The sequence below is a fragment of the Galeopterus variegatus genome, unplaced genomic scaffold (assembly GCF_000696425.1).
Source record: "Galeopterus variegatus unplaced genomic scaffold, G_variegatus-3.0.2 Scaffold3616, whole genome shotgun sequence".
Lineage (NCBI taxonomy): Eukaryota > Metazoa > Chordata > Mammalia > Dermoptera > Cynocephalidae > Galeopterus > Galeopterus variegatus.
The window spans coordinates 263,997-278,859 of record NW_007729727.1 but is presented as its reverse complement, the minus strand read 5'-3'; the positions used below and the strand labels follow the sequence as shown (position 1 = coordinate 278,859).

Below are 14,863 nucleotides of genomic sequence, written 5' to 3'. Positions count from 1 at the left end.
AGTTTCCTTAGCATCATGTGGTGCGTCAGATTAGTATACTTAGAGCGAGGAGCGGGGGCCGCTCCGTGGGTTGCGATCCCGTTGCCGGTCCCGGTCCGGTACGGGCGCAACACTGAGGGTTGCGGTCCGTTGCCGGACACAAAAAAAGACAAAAAGGAAAAAAAAATGAAATTTGCATGATTTAATAATTACTGATACCGCAATTGTTTCTATGACTTGTATGCAAAGGCAGAATCCTAGGGAAATAAAGCAAAAGGGATCTAAAATTCATTGGCGTTGAGTCTTATTTTCCTTGAAAATTTTTATCACATAAATATCTCCATCTGGGTTCTTGATCTGAGTGGCCATAGGTCACCTTAAGCAGGTCTCTAAACCTGCTTTGTCTGTTTGGCAGTGAAGTTGTAAGGTTCAGATGATAGAATGCATCCTAAAAGTATCTTGGAAACCAAGCAGAATATTACAAATGTAATTTGTATTAATGATTGATCTTAATGTGTGGCTGTTTTACATGTGCCATCTAATCTCCCAGTAACATTCCAAGTTAGCTACTGTTATTATCCCATTTTATAGTTGAGGAAGGTGAGGCATGGAGAGATACTAACCTGACCAAAGTTACATGATTAATTCGTGTTGGTCTTTCTGATTCCTCTGGCAGAACTATTATCCAATATCCTGAAATGCCTGTTGAAATGTGCTTCCTAATTCAGTGTTCCTTTTTTCGTAAAGTTTGCCAATTGCCCGACTGAGTCTCATCTGCCATTTGGATACTTACAAAATATGTCGAAAATATTCTCTCAGATGAAGAATATAATTTTATTAAATTTTATACACTTATTTATTCAGCAGACACGAGCGCCTGCCAGGAATATACTTTGTCCTGAAATGTAGAGACACGTGTTTAAAAAAAGATCCATGTTCAAAGACGTCAGCAGATTATTCTGTGGTCCATGTCTCTTGGATCTCAGGGTTTAGACACTGATCTGTAATGGAAAGATTAATGACCTTTAGAATGATCTAGACTTGGCTGTAATAGTCTTTTCTAGAGATGGAGTTAGAGATAGTGAACACCTGTGCTTGCTAAGTTTGCTTCTGGGGCCTGGCTGAAAGGCATGCCTTGGCTTTTGATGGACCTTTCTCTTCTGAGCTCTGCCTACTTTTCAATACTTTTCCTGAAATAAATGCATTTCTCTCCCTTGTCTTGGCTTTTTAACCTCCACTGCCACCCTTTTATAATGTGAAAGATCAAAATCTTGTCCGATTTCAGTTTTTTGTTCTTGTTGTTCAGCCAAGTTAGTATATGCATCATTGCTTTGGTTTTTGAATGGTACTTTTAAACATACTTCTGCATAGTTCAAGATTTTAAAAGGATTTGTAAATGATAATCTGACTGCAGCTTTGAGCCTAAACCTTGTTATAGAACTTGATCAGTTTAGCACTTTTCCCCTTTTGTTTCCTTTCAGAAGGTTGTGTGTGTGTTTTCATTTTGTTGGCAGGCAAAATTACCTTTCTTACCTCGCTGTCTTCTCCACTCCTTTCCTCCTTTAATACAGAAATAATAAGTGCCACATTTTATAAAAACAATTCAGGAAGGAATGGGAAAAAAAATAGGGAGGAATTGACATTTTTACAATGCTCTGCCTGCTCATCTATAACTGGATATATCTCTCTATTTAACCAAGTCTTTAAAAATTATTATGAAAAATCTTAGATGCAAAAATAGTAGTATGGTGAACCCCCATTACCCATCATCCCTATCCAGCAGTTATTAATATATTGAATATATCGTCAATCTTGTTTCATCCATACCTCCTGCCCTCTACCTCTTTGTGGTATAATTTATATACTATAACATACACCCATTGTATGTGAACAATTCGATGTCTGCTTCTTTGTGTTTATTTCCTCAATATTTTTATTTGAGTTAGAGGTTTTCTTAAAGTGTTTTACTGAAGATTTTAAAAATATCAATAGTTGTTGGTGGCATCCTGAAATATTATTCAGAGTACCTGATGATTTTTTTTTTCTTGAGGTATCCTGTTCTATTTTGTGAACATTGACTAATTTGTTTTATTTACTGCTTTTATCTTCTGGGTGTTATTAAGCAAAACAAAAAGTTTCTCCACTTGTACCAGTGTATTTTTGTAATATTCTGTAAATGTTAATTTTCCTCTTAAATGTGACATGTTGGTATTTTAAAATGGATTTCCAGCATATGTTATTGTTTGTTCACAATATTTTATATTAAGCATAGCTCTTCCAGCTCTTTAAGGCTCTATGCGGCTTATTTGATCTCAATTCCTTCTAATTTCAAATGATATTTTTCTTTCTGTGTTAGTTTCCTCAGGCTGCCTGTAACAAATTACTGCAGACTTGGTGGCTTAAAAGAACAGAAATTTATTCTTTCAGAATTCTGGACGTCAAAAGTCCAAAATCAAGGGTTGGTTCTTTCTGAAGTCTCTATAGGAATGTCCATTCCATGCCTTTCTCCTAGCTTCTGCTGGCTGCTGGCAGTCCTTGGTGTTCCTTGGCTTGTAGCTGCATAACTCCCGTTTCTGCCTCCATCTTTCCATGGCCATTTCCTGTTTCCCATTGTGTCAAATCTTTCCTCTTGTAAGAATCCCTATTGTTGGATTTAAGGACCACCTTAAATTCAGGATGATCTCATCCAGAGGTCTTTAATTTAATTATATGTGCAAAGACCCTTATTTGGAATAAGGTCTCATTCACAAGTACCAGGGCTTAGGACTTGGACATATCTTTTTAGGGAATACTATTCAATCTCCTACACTTTCTAAGCAGCATACTTCTCTGGATTTCCATTTTAACATCTGCGGATTAAATCCTGGAGAACTTGAGAACTTTATGGTCTGAGTTTTTGTGATGTTTTCTGGGATGTGGGAGGCCACTAACATATTACCAGGATGACTGCCATGGCTTCCAGTTCTTCTCTTTGCTTCCATCCTGCTCTTGTCCAAGATGTGATCCATTATTCACAGTGCTACCAGAGAGATTTTTCCAAACTTGATCATAATTCTCTTACCTCTTTAGGGTTTACCATGAAGCTTCCAATAAAATACTCCTCTCTCAGTGCTCTGAGGCTTACCACATACTGTTCTCTCTGCTTAGGTTAGAACATTCCTTGACCCCTCTCTGGCTGTTACTCCTACTGTAGATCTTAGCACAGATGTAACTTTCTCTGTGAGCCCTTGTGAGATACTCCAGATCCTCAGTCTCCATAGCATCTTCACACTCTGTACCATAGAATTTGCCCCCTGGATTGTATTTACCTCTGTGCTTGTCTCTGAGCAACTCTGGATTGTACAATCCACAAGGAGTGGAGGCACCACGTCTGTCTCATTCACAATTGTAGCTTCTAGCACAGTGCTCAGTTGATGTTTATTAAATGAAAAATAAATATAAAAGGCAAGGTTTTGGCTTGAGGGTCCCGGTATTTTTAACTCCTCTTCTGTTGAAGAAAGTGTTGGGTAGAGCTGGTTCAGCCTATAGCTTCTACTTCCCTTCTTAGAATAGCTCAGAACTGGCACAGATAATTCAAGTTTTTGGAAACATTCTTGAGGGACGCACTAGTGACAGATCTTCTGGTCTTTTGCCATCAGATCTGTATCTTTGATGGATCTGAAACTGGTTTGGCTAGATTAGGGGCAACCTTGTGAGAAGTGTCCTATTTTGTGGGGCACAAAACAGTGTTCACCATAAAAAGTTATCTAGAAAATGACAAAATTAGTATTGATTGTAAGAATAACATTTAAATAAAATTTTTTATGCATTTTAGTAATTCCTGAAAATATTCTCATTTTTCCTGTGGAATTGATATACATTAAATCCTGAGAAGAAAAATGTATTTTTGTTTTTCTATATCAAATGCTTTGGAAAAGCTCGCTTTTATACTTCCCTTTAGTCATGAATTTATTTTTTAAATTTAAATACTCTATATTTCTCTACTTTATTTTCTAGATTTTTCCCATATGTTAAAATTGATTAGCTATTCTTCTCTTACAGTTATGCCCCATGGTGTCCATCCTGCCAGCAGACTGATTCTGAATGGGAAACTTTTGCAAAGAATGGTGAAATACTTCAGATCAGTGTGGGGAAGGTAGATGTCATTCAAGAACCAGGTACTGTAAATGTTGAACATTAAATACAAAAGTTTAACAGTTTTTTTTATTTTGAATTTTTTCAAGCATATGTAACGTTTGAAAGATTAGTATATTGATTATCCATGAACTGACTACACTGAATCAACATATTATATTTTGAAGCTGGCGAGTTAGCTCAGTTGGTTAGAGAACAGCCTTGTAACACCAAGGTCAAGGTGTTACTTCCCCATATGGACAGTGCTGCCAAAAACAAAACAAAATGTACATTTTGGCATATGTGGGTCTGTGTATGTGTATGTTTACATATACATGTGTGGATATATATTTATATTTTATTTTAATTTTTGCTGAGCCATTTGAAGGTAAGTTGCAGACATCACAATACTTTACCCTTCAATTCTTTAACTTGTAAAACCTTCCTAATTATTTCCCACATAGTCTTTTTATAGTTTTTGAGCCAGTATTCAATCAAGGTTCACAAATTGCATTTGGTTTTTGCATCTTTTTAGTCTCTGTCAATCTAGACTTATCCCCCCCCCCTTTTTTTTTTTTTCAAAACATTGATATTCTGAAGAGAACAGTCAAGTATTTTTCTAGGTGTTTCCTTATGGTGATATTTAACTTATTCTTTTATTTTCTGCATTTTCTGAAAACTGAAAGTTTGGCTTAGAGGCATGATTCAGGTTAGACATTTATGACAAGAGTACTTCATAGGTGATGCTGTGGCTTCGTATTGCATCTCATCAGAAATTGCATAATGTCACCATTGGTGATGTTAAGTTTGAGTACTTGATTAAGGCGGTGACATTAAATATGTCAATTATAAAGAAACAACCACTTTATGATTAGCAAGTAATCTGTGGGGTGATACTTTGGGGTTTTAAGATCCATGATGGTCTTGCCTGAATTAGATATTTTATTGGGCTTTCAGAATGGTGAATTTCTAATTCACTCATTGGATCTCTTCATATTAGCTGTGAGTGATGTAATTTTTCAAGAGAAAGAATTGCTTTTACCCCAATGGGTGAAGAGAGACAGAAGACACTATTTTAAATTCTGAAAAGATATATACAATAAATTTATATTTGTAGTTTAAAAATAAATTTGTTTATTATATATAAGTAGAGAAAAAATAGGGTTTTTATGATCTAAATCTCTAACATTTGGCTATTTTAATATTTTAACTGTCATCTTTTCCTATTGACATTCTGTCATCTTTTCCTGTTCACATTCAATTTTTGTTTACTGCATCCATTCACAATGGAAATAAGAAGTAGGCATGGAAGTGTAGCTATTCACCTTTGTGTTCAGAAAACACAGAGTAATGAAGTACCAATTACTTGGACAACAAAATGGATGGTGTATGTTAAAATTGATGTGTCGACAAACCCATGGAGAGAGATTTCTATTAAAAGCTATGTGTCCTCAAGACTCACCTTTGTAAGCATTTGAAACAAAGCCACCTCTGCCCATCCTCTGTTTAGAGATGGACAATTATAGTTATTAGTTTATGGTTTTGGCTATTATAATGAGTTATTCTCTTTGGAGATCAAATCATTGCAATTACATTTTTGCTGAAAACTTGTTTTTATCTTTTAGTAGTTTGATTCCAATGAAATCAGCTATTTAAGACTTGTTAATTAGTGGTTACCAGACACACTCTATGATAGGTTTTGTAAAAATGCACCTGACCTATTCACATTTTAGTCATTTGGTATACCTGCCATGAATTCACAGCATGATACAAATTAAAAAAATTAAACGGCCTTGTGATAGAGTCACAAATCTAATGTTTAATTGAATATAGTCTTTCCATCTAAAAATGTAGACTTACAGCTACTTTTTTCATTGTGAATGGATTAAGTTTTTTTTATAATGAAGTAAGAGAAATTGTTTATGAAGAAATATTTTTAAAACATTCAGTGTTGACTCATAGTTTTATATAAATATAAACTATATATATTTAAAATACTCATCAAAGAGGAAAGAAAAAGAACTCTTCTGTCTGGTATTCTAGAAACCAAGTCCAATAAAAGAAAAGTGATTGCTTTATGTATTAGAATAATTTTTTAAAGGCAGAGGGTCTAGAATTCTTTTAAGTGATTAAAAAAAACTTAAAAACCAGAACTCGTAAATAAAACTTAGGAGCCAAAATTCTGTATGCATGATTATTTGAATGGCTTAGAGAGTATTTCAGCTCAGATTATACTGTTTTAAGATTATAATTTTACTTTGAATTACAAACCTAATTCATCTTTTCATCTTTTAGTAGGGATTAGAAATAATGTATTTACTCAACAAGTATTTGAGTTCCTACCATATACCAGGTGTTGTTCTAGATATCAGTGATACAGAGGTGAATGAGGAAGACAGAGGCCTCGTTCTTCATTGAGCTTACATTCTAGTGAAGGAGATAAATAGTAATAAAAATAACTTGGAAAATAATGTCAAATGGTGGTAAGGGCTATGAAGAAGAATAAAATAGGGTCAAAATGTGGAAAGTGATAGCCACTTTTAAAAATAGGATGGCCAAGTAAAGACTGTTCAGCCAGAAGTCTTGATAAATTGAGCAAGTGAACGTCATCAAGCTTTGGGAGAGGAGCATTCCAGGCAGAGCAAACACCATGTGCAGGTGGAGTATACTTGGCTTATTTGAGGAACAATATGATAGCCAGTGGGGTACCTGAGATAAATGGGGATAGAGAGGTAGTGAGGGACCAGAACATGTAGGGTATTGTTGGCCATAGAAGGTGTTTAGTTTTATATAAAGTGTTATAGGAAGGAAGCTACTGGAAGGTTTGCTCAGGGGAATGACATGATATGATTCATGCTTTAAAATAATTCCTTTGTCTGCTATGTGAAAAAATTGCATGGGATCAGAAATAGAAGCAAAGGAGAACAATTAGGAGGTTAATATAGTAGTGCAGAGTTGTGAAAAGGTGCCAAGTCCAGTGGCAAGTGGTTGGATTTGAGATACTAGGATTTCCTGATGGATTGGTTGTAGGATGTGGTGGAAAGAGAGGAGATGGAAAGGACTGAGTAGAAGCAGGTTTGGGGCAAGGAGTTAAGTTTTGGGTGCTAAATAGACATCCAAATAGAGATGAGCTAGAGATACAAATTTGAGGATTATCAGTGTAAATGATATTTGAAGCCAGGGGAAGATTGAGATTACCTAGGGGGTGTGTGCTAGAGAAGTGATAACTGAGGTACTCCAACACAGAGAAGAAAAGAAGAAGTTTCAGCAGAGGAGGAGGAGCTGGTGAGGTAGTAGGGAGAGGGAGAAGCAGGAGGGTCTGGAAGCCAGGTGAAGAGAAGGTGTCTCACGTAGAACTGACTCACTGGCAAGCCTCTCGGGCAGCTTGTCCCCATTTGGAAGCAATTTGAGTATTGACTTTATTTTTACAAGATCTAATGACCTGAATGAGCAGTGGCAAACCATTGAAATGATATTATTTTTCTCCACAATTGAGCACTTTACTGGATATTTCTATGTACAGATACACAGATTTCCGTTAGTATATTTTTTCATAAGGGCTGCTGTGCCACTGGAGTACTAGTGAGGAATAATTTCTGCAAGTAAAATTTAAAAATAAGGGAAAGCAAGAATTTTTGAAGTGTTCATGCATACTCTTTAGTTATGCCTATAATTCTTCCATCGGTATATAGAATAAGAAATTTTTTTATGTATTTTAAACAGACTTTAGAATTATCAAGACTAGGGTTTATAAACATTGCATTTTAATGGCTGAGATATAGAAGTCAGGGAAAGGACAGCTCTTAGATTAGGTTATATTACATTGCCTTTAATGCACAGACCAAGTGATGTTTTGAGTTGACTTTGGGAAATTAAATTTAATGAGTGTATACTTGAACTTCTGTTCCATGCAGATGAGCTAAGTTATCAAGGACAGAAAAACAGGAGCTGCTTATAGAGCCCCTGTGGGTGATGGCTATTCTTGTAGATTAGAGGTAACCCAGGCTTCAAGAACAAGTATAGTGTTTAAAACTACCAATTTAATACAACAGCCAATTTAGCTTACTGTACTTCAGTTAGTATTATATTTTTAATTGTAAAAATCATTATTTATATTCTATTGATAACTTTATTTCAATCTCGAAGGTAAGGTTAATTCTACTTTTTTTTTTTTTTTTTTTTTGTCCCATTGTATTTTCCTTCTGCTTCTCTCTTTGGTGATAATAACTAACATTTAGTAAGCATTTACTTCAGCCTATAATTGTGTTACAGATCTATGTGCATTTTAACATAGTAACAACCAACCATATGAAGAATAAACTGTTCATTACTGTATTAAGCAGAAAACTGAGGTTCACAGAGTTTGAGTAACATGACCAAGGTAACACAGCTAATAAATAGTAGAATAAAAGCTATTAGTTATCTCTGTTTCCTCGATACTGAGCTAAAATTTCTGTTGTTTTACATATCAAAATATAATTCTCTGTAATAATTGTTGTTTCTTTTCCTATGATTTTAATTATTTTTCTTTTGCTGTATGTATTTAAGATAAGTTTTTTTGTTTGGCTGGCTGGTACAGGGATCTGAACCTGTGACCTTAGTGTTACCAGCACTGTGCTCTCCCTATTGAGCTAACCAGCCAGTCCACAAGGTAATATTTTGATAAGAAATTAAATTTTTTTTCTGCGTTCATTTTTAAGTGGAAGTTACCCTTAAAGTAAAAAAGTCATTCTAAATTTTCAGGAGACTTTGTGGTCAAACTTTGTCTTTGTTTATTTCAAGGCTTAGGAGTGTGCTTGTTTCTTCCACACTTTTCTGAAGTTTGTTGCAGTGAACCATGATGTAAACCTTGAGCTGCTGCCATGCTGTTATAATTCTTTGTCAGTATCCACACTTAGCTTGTTGTTTTTGAACCATGAAGCTACAACCTCAGTTGGTGCTTCTCTGTTCCAAGGTGGTTGTGATTTAACTTTTCAGGTAATGAAAATCTCCCTTGACTCTTCATAGTGTAGAATTAATGGTTAGAAGATATTTTTGGAGCACTGAGATGATCAGACCCAGAGCCTTCTGATGTCTTTCCACCTCTCAGAAGTGACATTTATTTGAGATGAACTTCCTATAGTGTGAGATCTGCAAGGGTTAATAGTGTGTTATAATCCAAGGATGACTTTGGCTGTTCTGTATTTTATGGTTGTTGAAGTTACTGAATTACATCCTCAGTGACAGTATATTCCAGACAGCAAACCAAACTCATATTTGATTTAGGTGCTGCAGACTTATTATTAATATTTCAAACGGGTTGTCATTAGAAGAAATACTACCAAAGGAACATAAATGAAAGCAGTCTTGAGGTAATACAACTTATTAACAATGGTCTTTATTTTAAATGAACTTTATATGATGGCCTTGTAAATTGCTACTTTAATTATAGAAAACAATACAGCAATTCATATCAAGAGCCATAAAATTCTTTTACCGTTTAATCTAGCAATTTTTGAAACAAGTGTCCTATTTATATCTCTAGCCCAAACCAGATAGATGCAGAAAAATCTAAGAGACCATCTGTCACTTTGTTACTTTTTTCTTATTTTCTTTGTATCCATTGATTTTCATGGGTACATTTATTTGTAAAGACGTAATTTGTGTTTTCTAAAATAATGTGCAATTTCCAAAGGACTTAAGACTAAGTTAGTTTATGTCCTTTACATTCTCTTATTTAATCAGAGGTTTAAATATAGAAAATAATAAATAGCATTTATTTAGTACTTATTATATGTCAAGTGCTTTATAAATATAAAATCATTTGATATTAAAATACTGTGAGAAATTATGATGCCTATTTATAAAAACACTGAAGTCTAGAGAGTTTAAATTAACTGTCCCAGATTAAACACTAATAAGAGGCAGAAGTGGGGTTTGACCCCAGGCATGCTGGCTCTTGAATCTGGAAATATTGTTTTATATGTAGTATAATTAAATGTGTTTTATGAATTTTTTTTTTTTTTTTACTTCTGCTACTTTTTACTTATTGCCAATAGCCAATGATGGCTAAGAACATATGAAGGATTTTAAAGAGCAAGTTAAAAAAGTTTCCTTTAAGTGATACCCAACATTTATTATACCAACCCTATCTGCTTATATTCTGATGAAAATAAAATCCAAATAGAAGACTTTAAGGAGTGATGAGATACTATTTATTTTGTTTGTTCTATTTGAAAAGGCCATATAAATCATACTTCCCTAACACCATGACTCTCCTTAAGTAAAGATTTTGGGTGGTCATAAGAATATGTAGCTAGGAAGGAAGTGAGATAAGATACTGTTTGTAATGATTATTTATTTTATTTTTTTTCGTTAAATTTTTATTTTGTCAATATACACTGTATATGATTATTATGGCCCATCACCGACACCTCCCTCCCTCCTCCCTCTCTCCCCTCCCCCCCAAGAATGTCCTTTCCGTTTGCTTGTTGTAACAACTTCATAGAAGTATAGTTGTTATATCTCCTTCCCCCCCCCCCCCCCCGTTTTTTTTTTGTGTGTGTATGTGGGTGAATTAATTTGTTTGTTTTTTTAGCTCCCACCAATGAGTGAGAACATGTGGAATATTTTTTAAACCAAAAATATGTTACAATTTTTAAGCACTTGGTAGTGCTTACTAGTATGTTTTCCCCTGACAATTTAGAGTTAAAGGTATATGACAGGTCGTCCTTATTTTTCACTAGAGTGGAATTCCAAGCAGTGTCAGAGGTGGAAATGCCCTTCGATAGAGGTGCTTGTTACAACCCTCATTTGACCTGTGGGTCACTTGTGGTTTTGTTACTGCCAATAAAACTTTTTAAAAAAAATATATGATGAAAAAAACCCCCAGCATACTATGATTCCTATTAAGTACCATAGGGATGTTTTAGAGTGCACTTGGTGTGATATAAAAATACAATAGAGAAGTCTTCTTTGAGAAGATTCGTCATTAATAAATAAATTATTTTGCTGAATATAGATTTAATTTATAAAATGGGTAAAAGCAAATTTCTTATGTTATTAAAAGTAAACCTTCAGTATTTTGAAGTGACCATAGAGATGTCAAATTTGAGCAACTTGATTTGAACATATACTTGATTTTATCCAGGTTTTTCTTCAGTGGGAAAGACAGAAGTGATGAGAAATATTAAAATGATGTCTCTGTAATTTTTTCCATACTGGCCAGGAGGATCCTTTAGCTTTCCTTCTCTTTACTCATTCTTGGTACTCACATATATGTTAATTATTTGTAAATGTTATTTATTTGTAAGCAGTTAAAGTGCAGGGGATTTGTTCTTTACTGCTAGTCTCATTCAGTTTTTTGTTGCATGCCTCTTTTCTTGTATCATCTATCTCTTTTTATAGTTATGATTGTGATTATTTGATTAAATTTTTCTCTCTGATAGTAGACTGTAGGCTCTAGGAGAATAAAGACTGTACATGTTTTTACTTGTCTGTGTGTCTTGAGCAGTTATCACAGTCCCTGAAAGGAAGAAGTTACTTAGTAAATATTTACTGAGTGACTGTTTTATTTATCTTTGTCTTTATAGGTATGTAGCATAGCATTTGATATGTACTTAGTGTTCAGTAAAGGTTTGCTAAGACAAATGGAAAAAAATATGGTTCACGTACATATATTCCCTTTTCAGTACTCACAAGGATTATAAATGTGCAGAGATTATATGTGACCATATTTCATATTCTTTATTCTTCTTTTTAAACTAACTGATGTAGTAATACCTGCAGTTTATGGACCATTACTGTGTGCCAAGTACCAACCTAAGCTTTTAATGTGCTTAATCTAATCTAACTTCAGAACAGTTCAGTTGGCTTTAATATACCCATTTTACAGATGAGGTGACTGAGATTCAAAAAGGTTAAATAATTTACCAAAAGTCACAAAGCTAGTAAATGGGGAAGTTAGTATTTAACCCAGATAGTGCATCTCTAAAACCTATCCTTTCCTTCTCCATATGATCCCAAGTGATGCATAAGTCAGAAAATCCCAGGGTAAACAGATTGTATATCAGTGATTGGAAAGTGTTAGGTAAATAAAAATGGGTAAAAAGTCAAAGAATAAACAGTAAATATGATTCAATAATAGCAATGATTTTCATAATATTATGAAAGCAAGCTCAAGGATGCTTTTTCTTGGAACTTAGGTTATGTGTTCGGGTTACTTTGAGTTTGACTTGTAACTTTTTTTTGTTTATGCTTCTTTTAGGTTTGAGTGGCCGCTTCTTTGTCACCACTCTCCCAGCATTTTTTCAGTAAGTTTAAATAATCTTCTGGTCGTACAAAGATTAGAAACCAGTAGATATGTACCAGGAGTTCTAGGTTTTCCATTACCACCATCCATTTACCTTAACATCTGAAGGGAGAAAGACTGGTCTGCTCTGAATGAGAGCTGTGAGAAGAGAAGGAGGCCTGGAGTGCTGGGGAGAAAAGGCTTGATTTCTGGCAGGAGATAGGTGGGGAGAAGGGTCAGAGATTTTTCTGATGACATAAAAGATGGATGATTCTTAACAGGTCAGTAGGAATGAGTTAAACTGACAAGATGGAAAAAATCTTTCCAGATAAAGGAGTTAGCATGTAAAAAGCCCAGGAGAAAATGAGATACCTTCTGAGAACTGTAACTAGTTCTCTATGGCTGGCCCATAAGGTGCAGTTGGATCATGCTGGGTGATGAGGCTAGAGGGCTCAGGTAGTAGCAGGGGGAAGAGAAAGGAAGGGATGGATTCTAGAGATAGTTAGTAGGTGGGATCACTGGGACTGGATGATTTATTAGCCATGTGAGGGGAAGAGTCTATGATGACTACCAACAAGCCATGTATGATTAGTAAGTATTCTTCCTGGCCTTCAGGACAAAGATCAATTAGAATAAGATGAGGTTTGGAAGACAGAGGCCAGAAAGGAGAAGATAGTGTGAAGTGCCTGTGCTAATTCCAAATGGAGAAGTTGAGGTGACAGATTGATATCAGAATCTAGAGCTCAGATGAAAGATGTAGACTGCAGACGCACATTGGAAATTTCTCAACATTGAGTTAGGTAACAGTTGAAATATATCAAAAAGAATACATACAATGAGAAGAGAAGCAGGTCAAGGATAGAACCTGGGGTTGACTAACATTACAGCATCTGCAAAGGAAGACAGTAAGGGAAGGAAACAGAAGGGATGGTCAGAATATTAGGAAGAAGTCTAGAGAGCTCATGTCATAAAAGCCAGGCAAAAGGAGAAAGGAAGGGGGTGTTCAGTAGTGGACAGTACCAATGACGGGTGAAGGAAAATTGGCAGAAAAGTCCTCTATGGATATGGCACTTAGGAGTCATTGGAGACCCCCAATAGGAGCACTTTTAATGGTGTCTTGGGGACTGAGTCCCCAATCACAATGCATAGTGAATGAGTAATAAAGAGGAGAAAATGGCTAGTGTGGACTCTTCCCCAGGGAAGTTTGATATGGTTGAGAAGGCTAGATGGAGGGAAGGCTGAAGCAGGATGTGAATCTAAGAGAATTTTTGTTGATTTTGAAGGGAGGACTTGAATGACACAAATTTGGAAATGTGGATACAATTTTTTTAAATTGATAACAATGGCTATTTTGCTAATGTAAAAGAAAAATCAAAATAATTGGTAGTAAAAATAATAATAAGTAAACTTGGCAGATTAATACTGCCAAGAACATTTCCTATAATCACAAATTGTGCAGTAATAGAATAGAATGTTTAATGCTTTCAGGTTTGGAATTTCTCATTTGTAATAGATTAAAATTTATGCATATTTTCTGATTAATGCCTAACTATAATTTTTTCTTCATTCGAGCCCATTTAAAATTCAAGTGGAATTCATACATATGACCAATAGTTACTTTGATTTTTGTTTGTAACACCTGTTATTTTAATGGATTTATTTTCTACTTGATTTTATAATTTATAGTGCAAAGGATGGGATATTCCGTCGTTACCGTGGCCCAGGAATCTTTGAAGACCTGCAGAATTATATCTTAGAGAAGAAATGGCAATCGGTTGAGCCTCTGACTGGTTGGAAATCCCCAGCTTCTCTAACGTAACTTGCTAATTTTTTAATGATAGGGTGTTAATAAAACAAGAGGTATTAAGTTAACAGCCTATGGGACTTTGAAACCTATGCTTTTCTTCATATTTATTTCTGATTACCCAGACCACACATGCCTATGTGTGGCCCACATGGTGTTTCTGGTTTTGTCACCTACATATATTTCAGCTAGTTTTTGGTATGCTGGGAATTAGGTAACCAGATATGGGTGGGCTACAGAGAGCCTCTCCTCCAGCTTTTGTACTAAGCCATACCAGCTGCTTTTTCTTTGCAAAATATGGTATTAAACACCATTTACCATTCTTTCTTCCTTTTAAATTATTGATAAGATGGAGTAACTCCTTCTTGATTTATAGTTTATGAAGGAGTTGCTATTGTGTCTTATGTGGAAAATAAAACCTATGGTGTCTTTGACCGCCTATCAGAATACTGCCCATGGTAAGTTTTGGCCATGATAGCAAACTGTGTAATACTTGGTGAGGTAGATAAGGCCAAACCATAATAACTTTTTTCATAGTTGGTTTTAACTTTGAATTAGTTGTCATATTTGTAATTAATCATATATTATTATGTACAAGTATAAGAACTATCCCTACAGAAATAGGAGCAAATTGTGCAATATTTCAAGAATAAATCATCTATATAGGACCCAAGAAGCACGTTGCTTACTCTAAAAGC

General features: G+C 35.0%; 1 protein-coding gene across 1 annotated transcript in view; it reads left to right on the top strand.

The window, feature by feature from the left end:
- Nucleotides 1-14,863, top strand: part of TMX4 (thioredoxin-related transmembrane protein 4) — a 48,972-nt gene that overhangs the window by 8,324 nt on the left and 25,785 nt on the right. Inside the window, exons 2-4 of the mRNA XM_008585549.1 lie at nt 4,021-4,136; nt 12,338-12,383; nt 14,048-14,176. Coding sequence (XP_008583771.1) covers nt 4,021-4,136; nt 12,338-12,383; nt 14,048-14,176 — 291 coding nt within the window. The remainder of the gene's footprint in view (nt 1-4,020; nt 4,137-12,337; nt 12,384-14,047; nt 14,177-14,863) is intronic.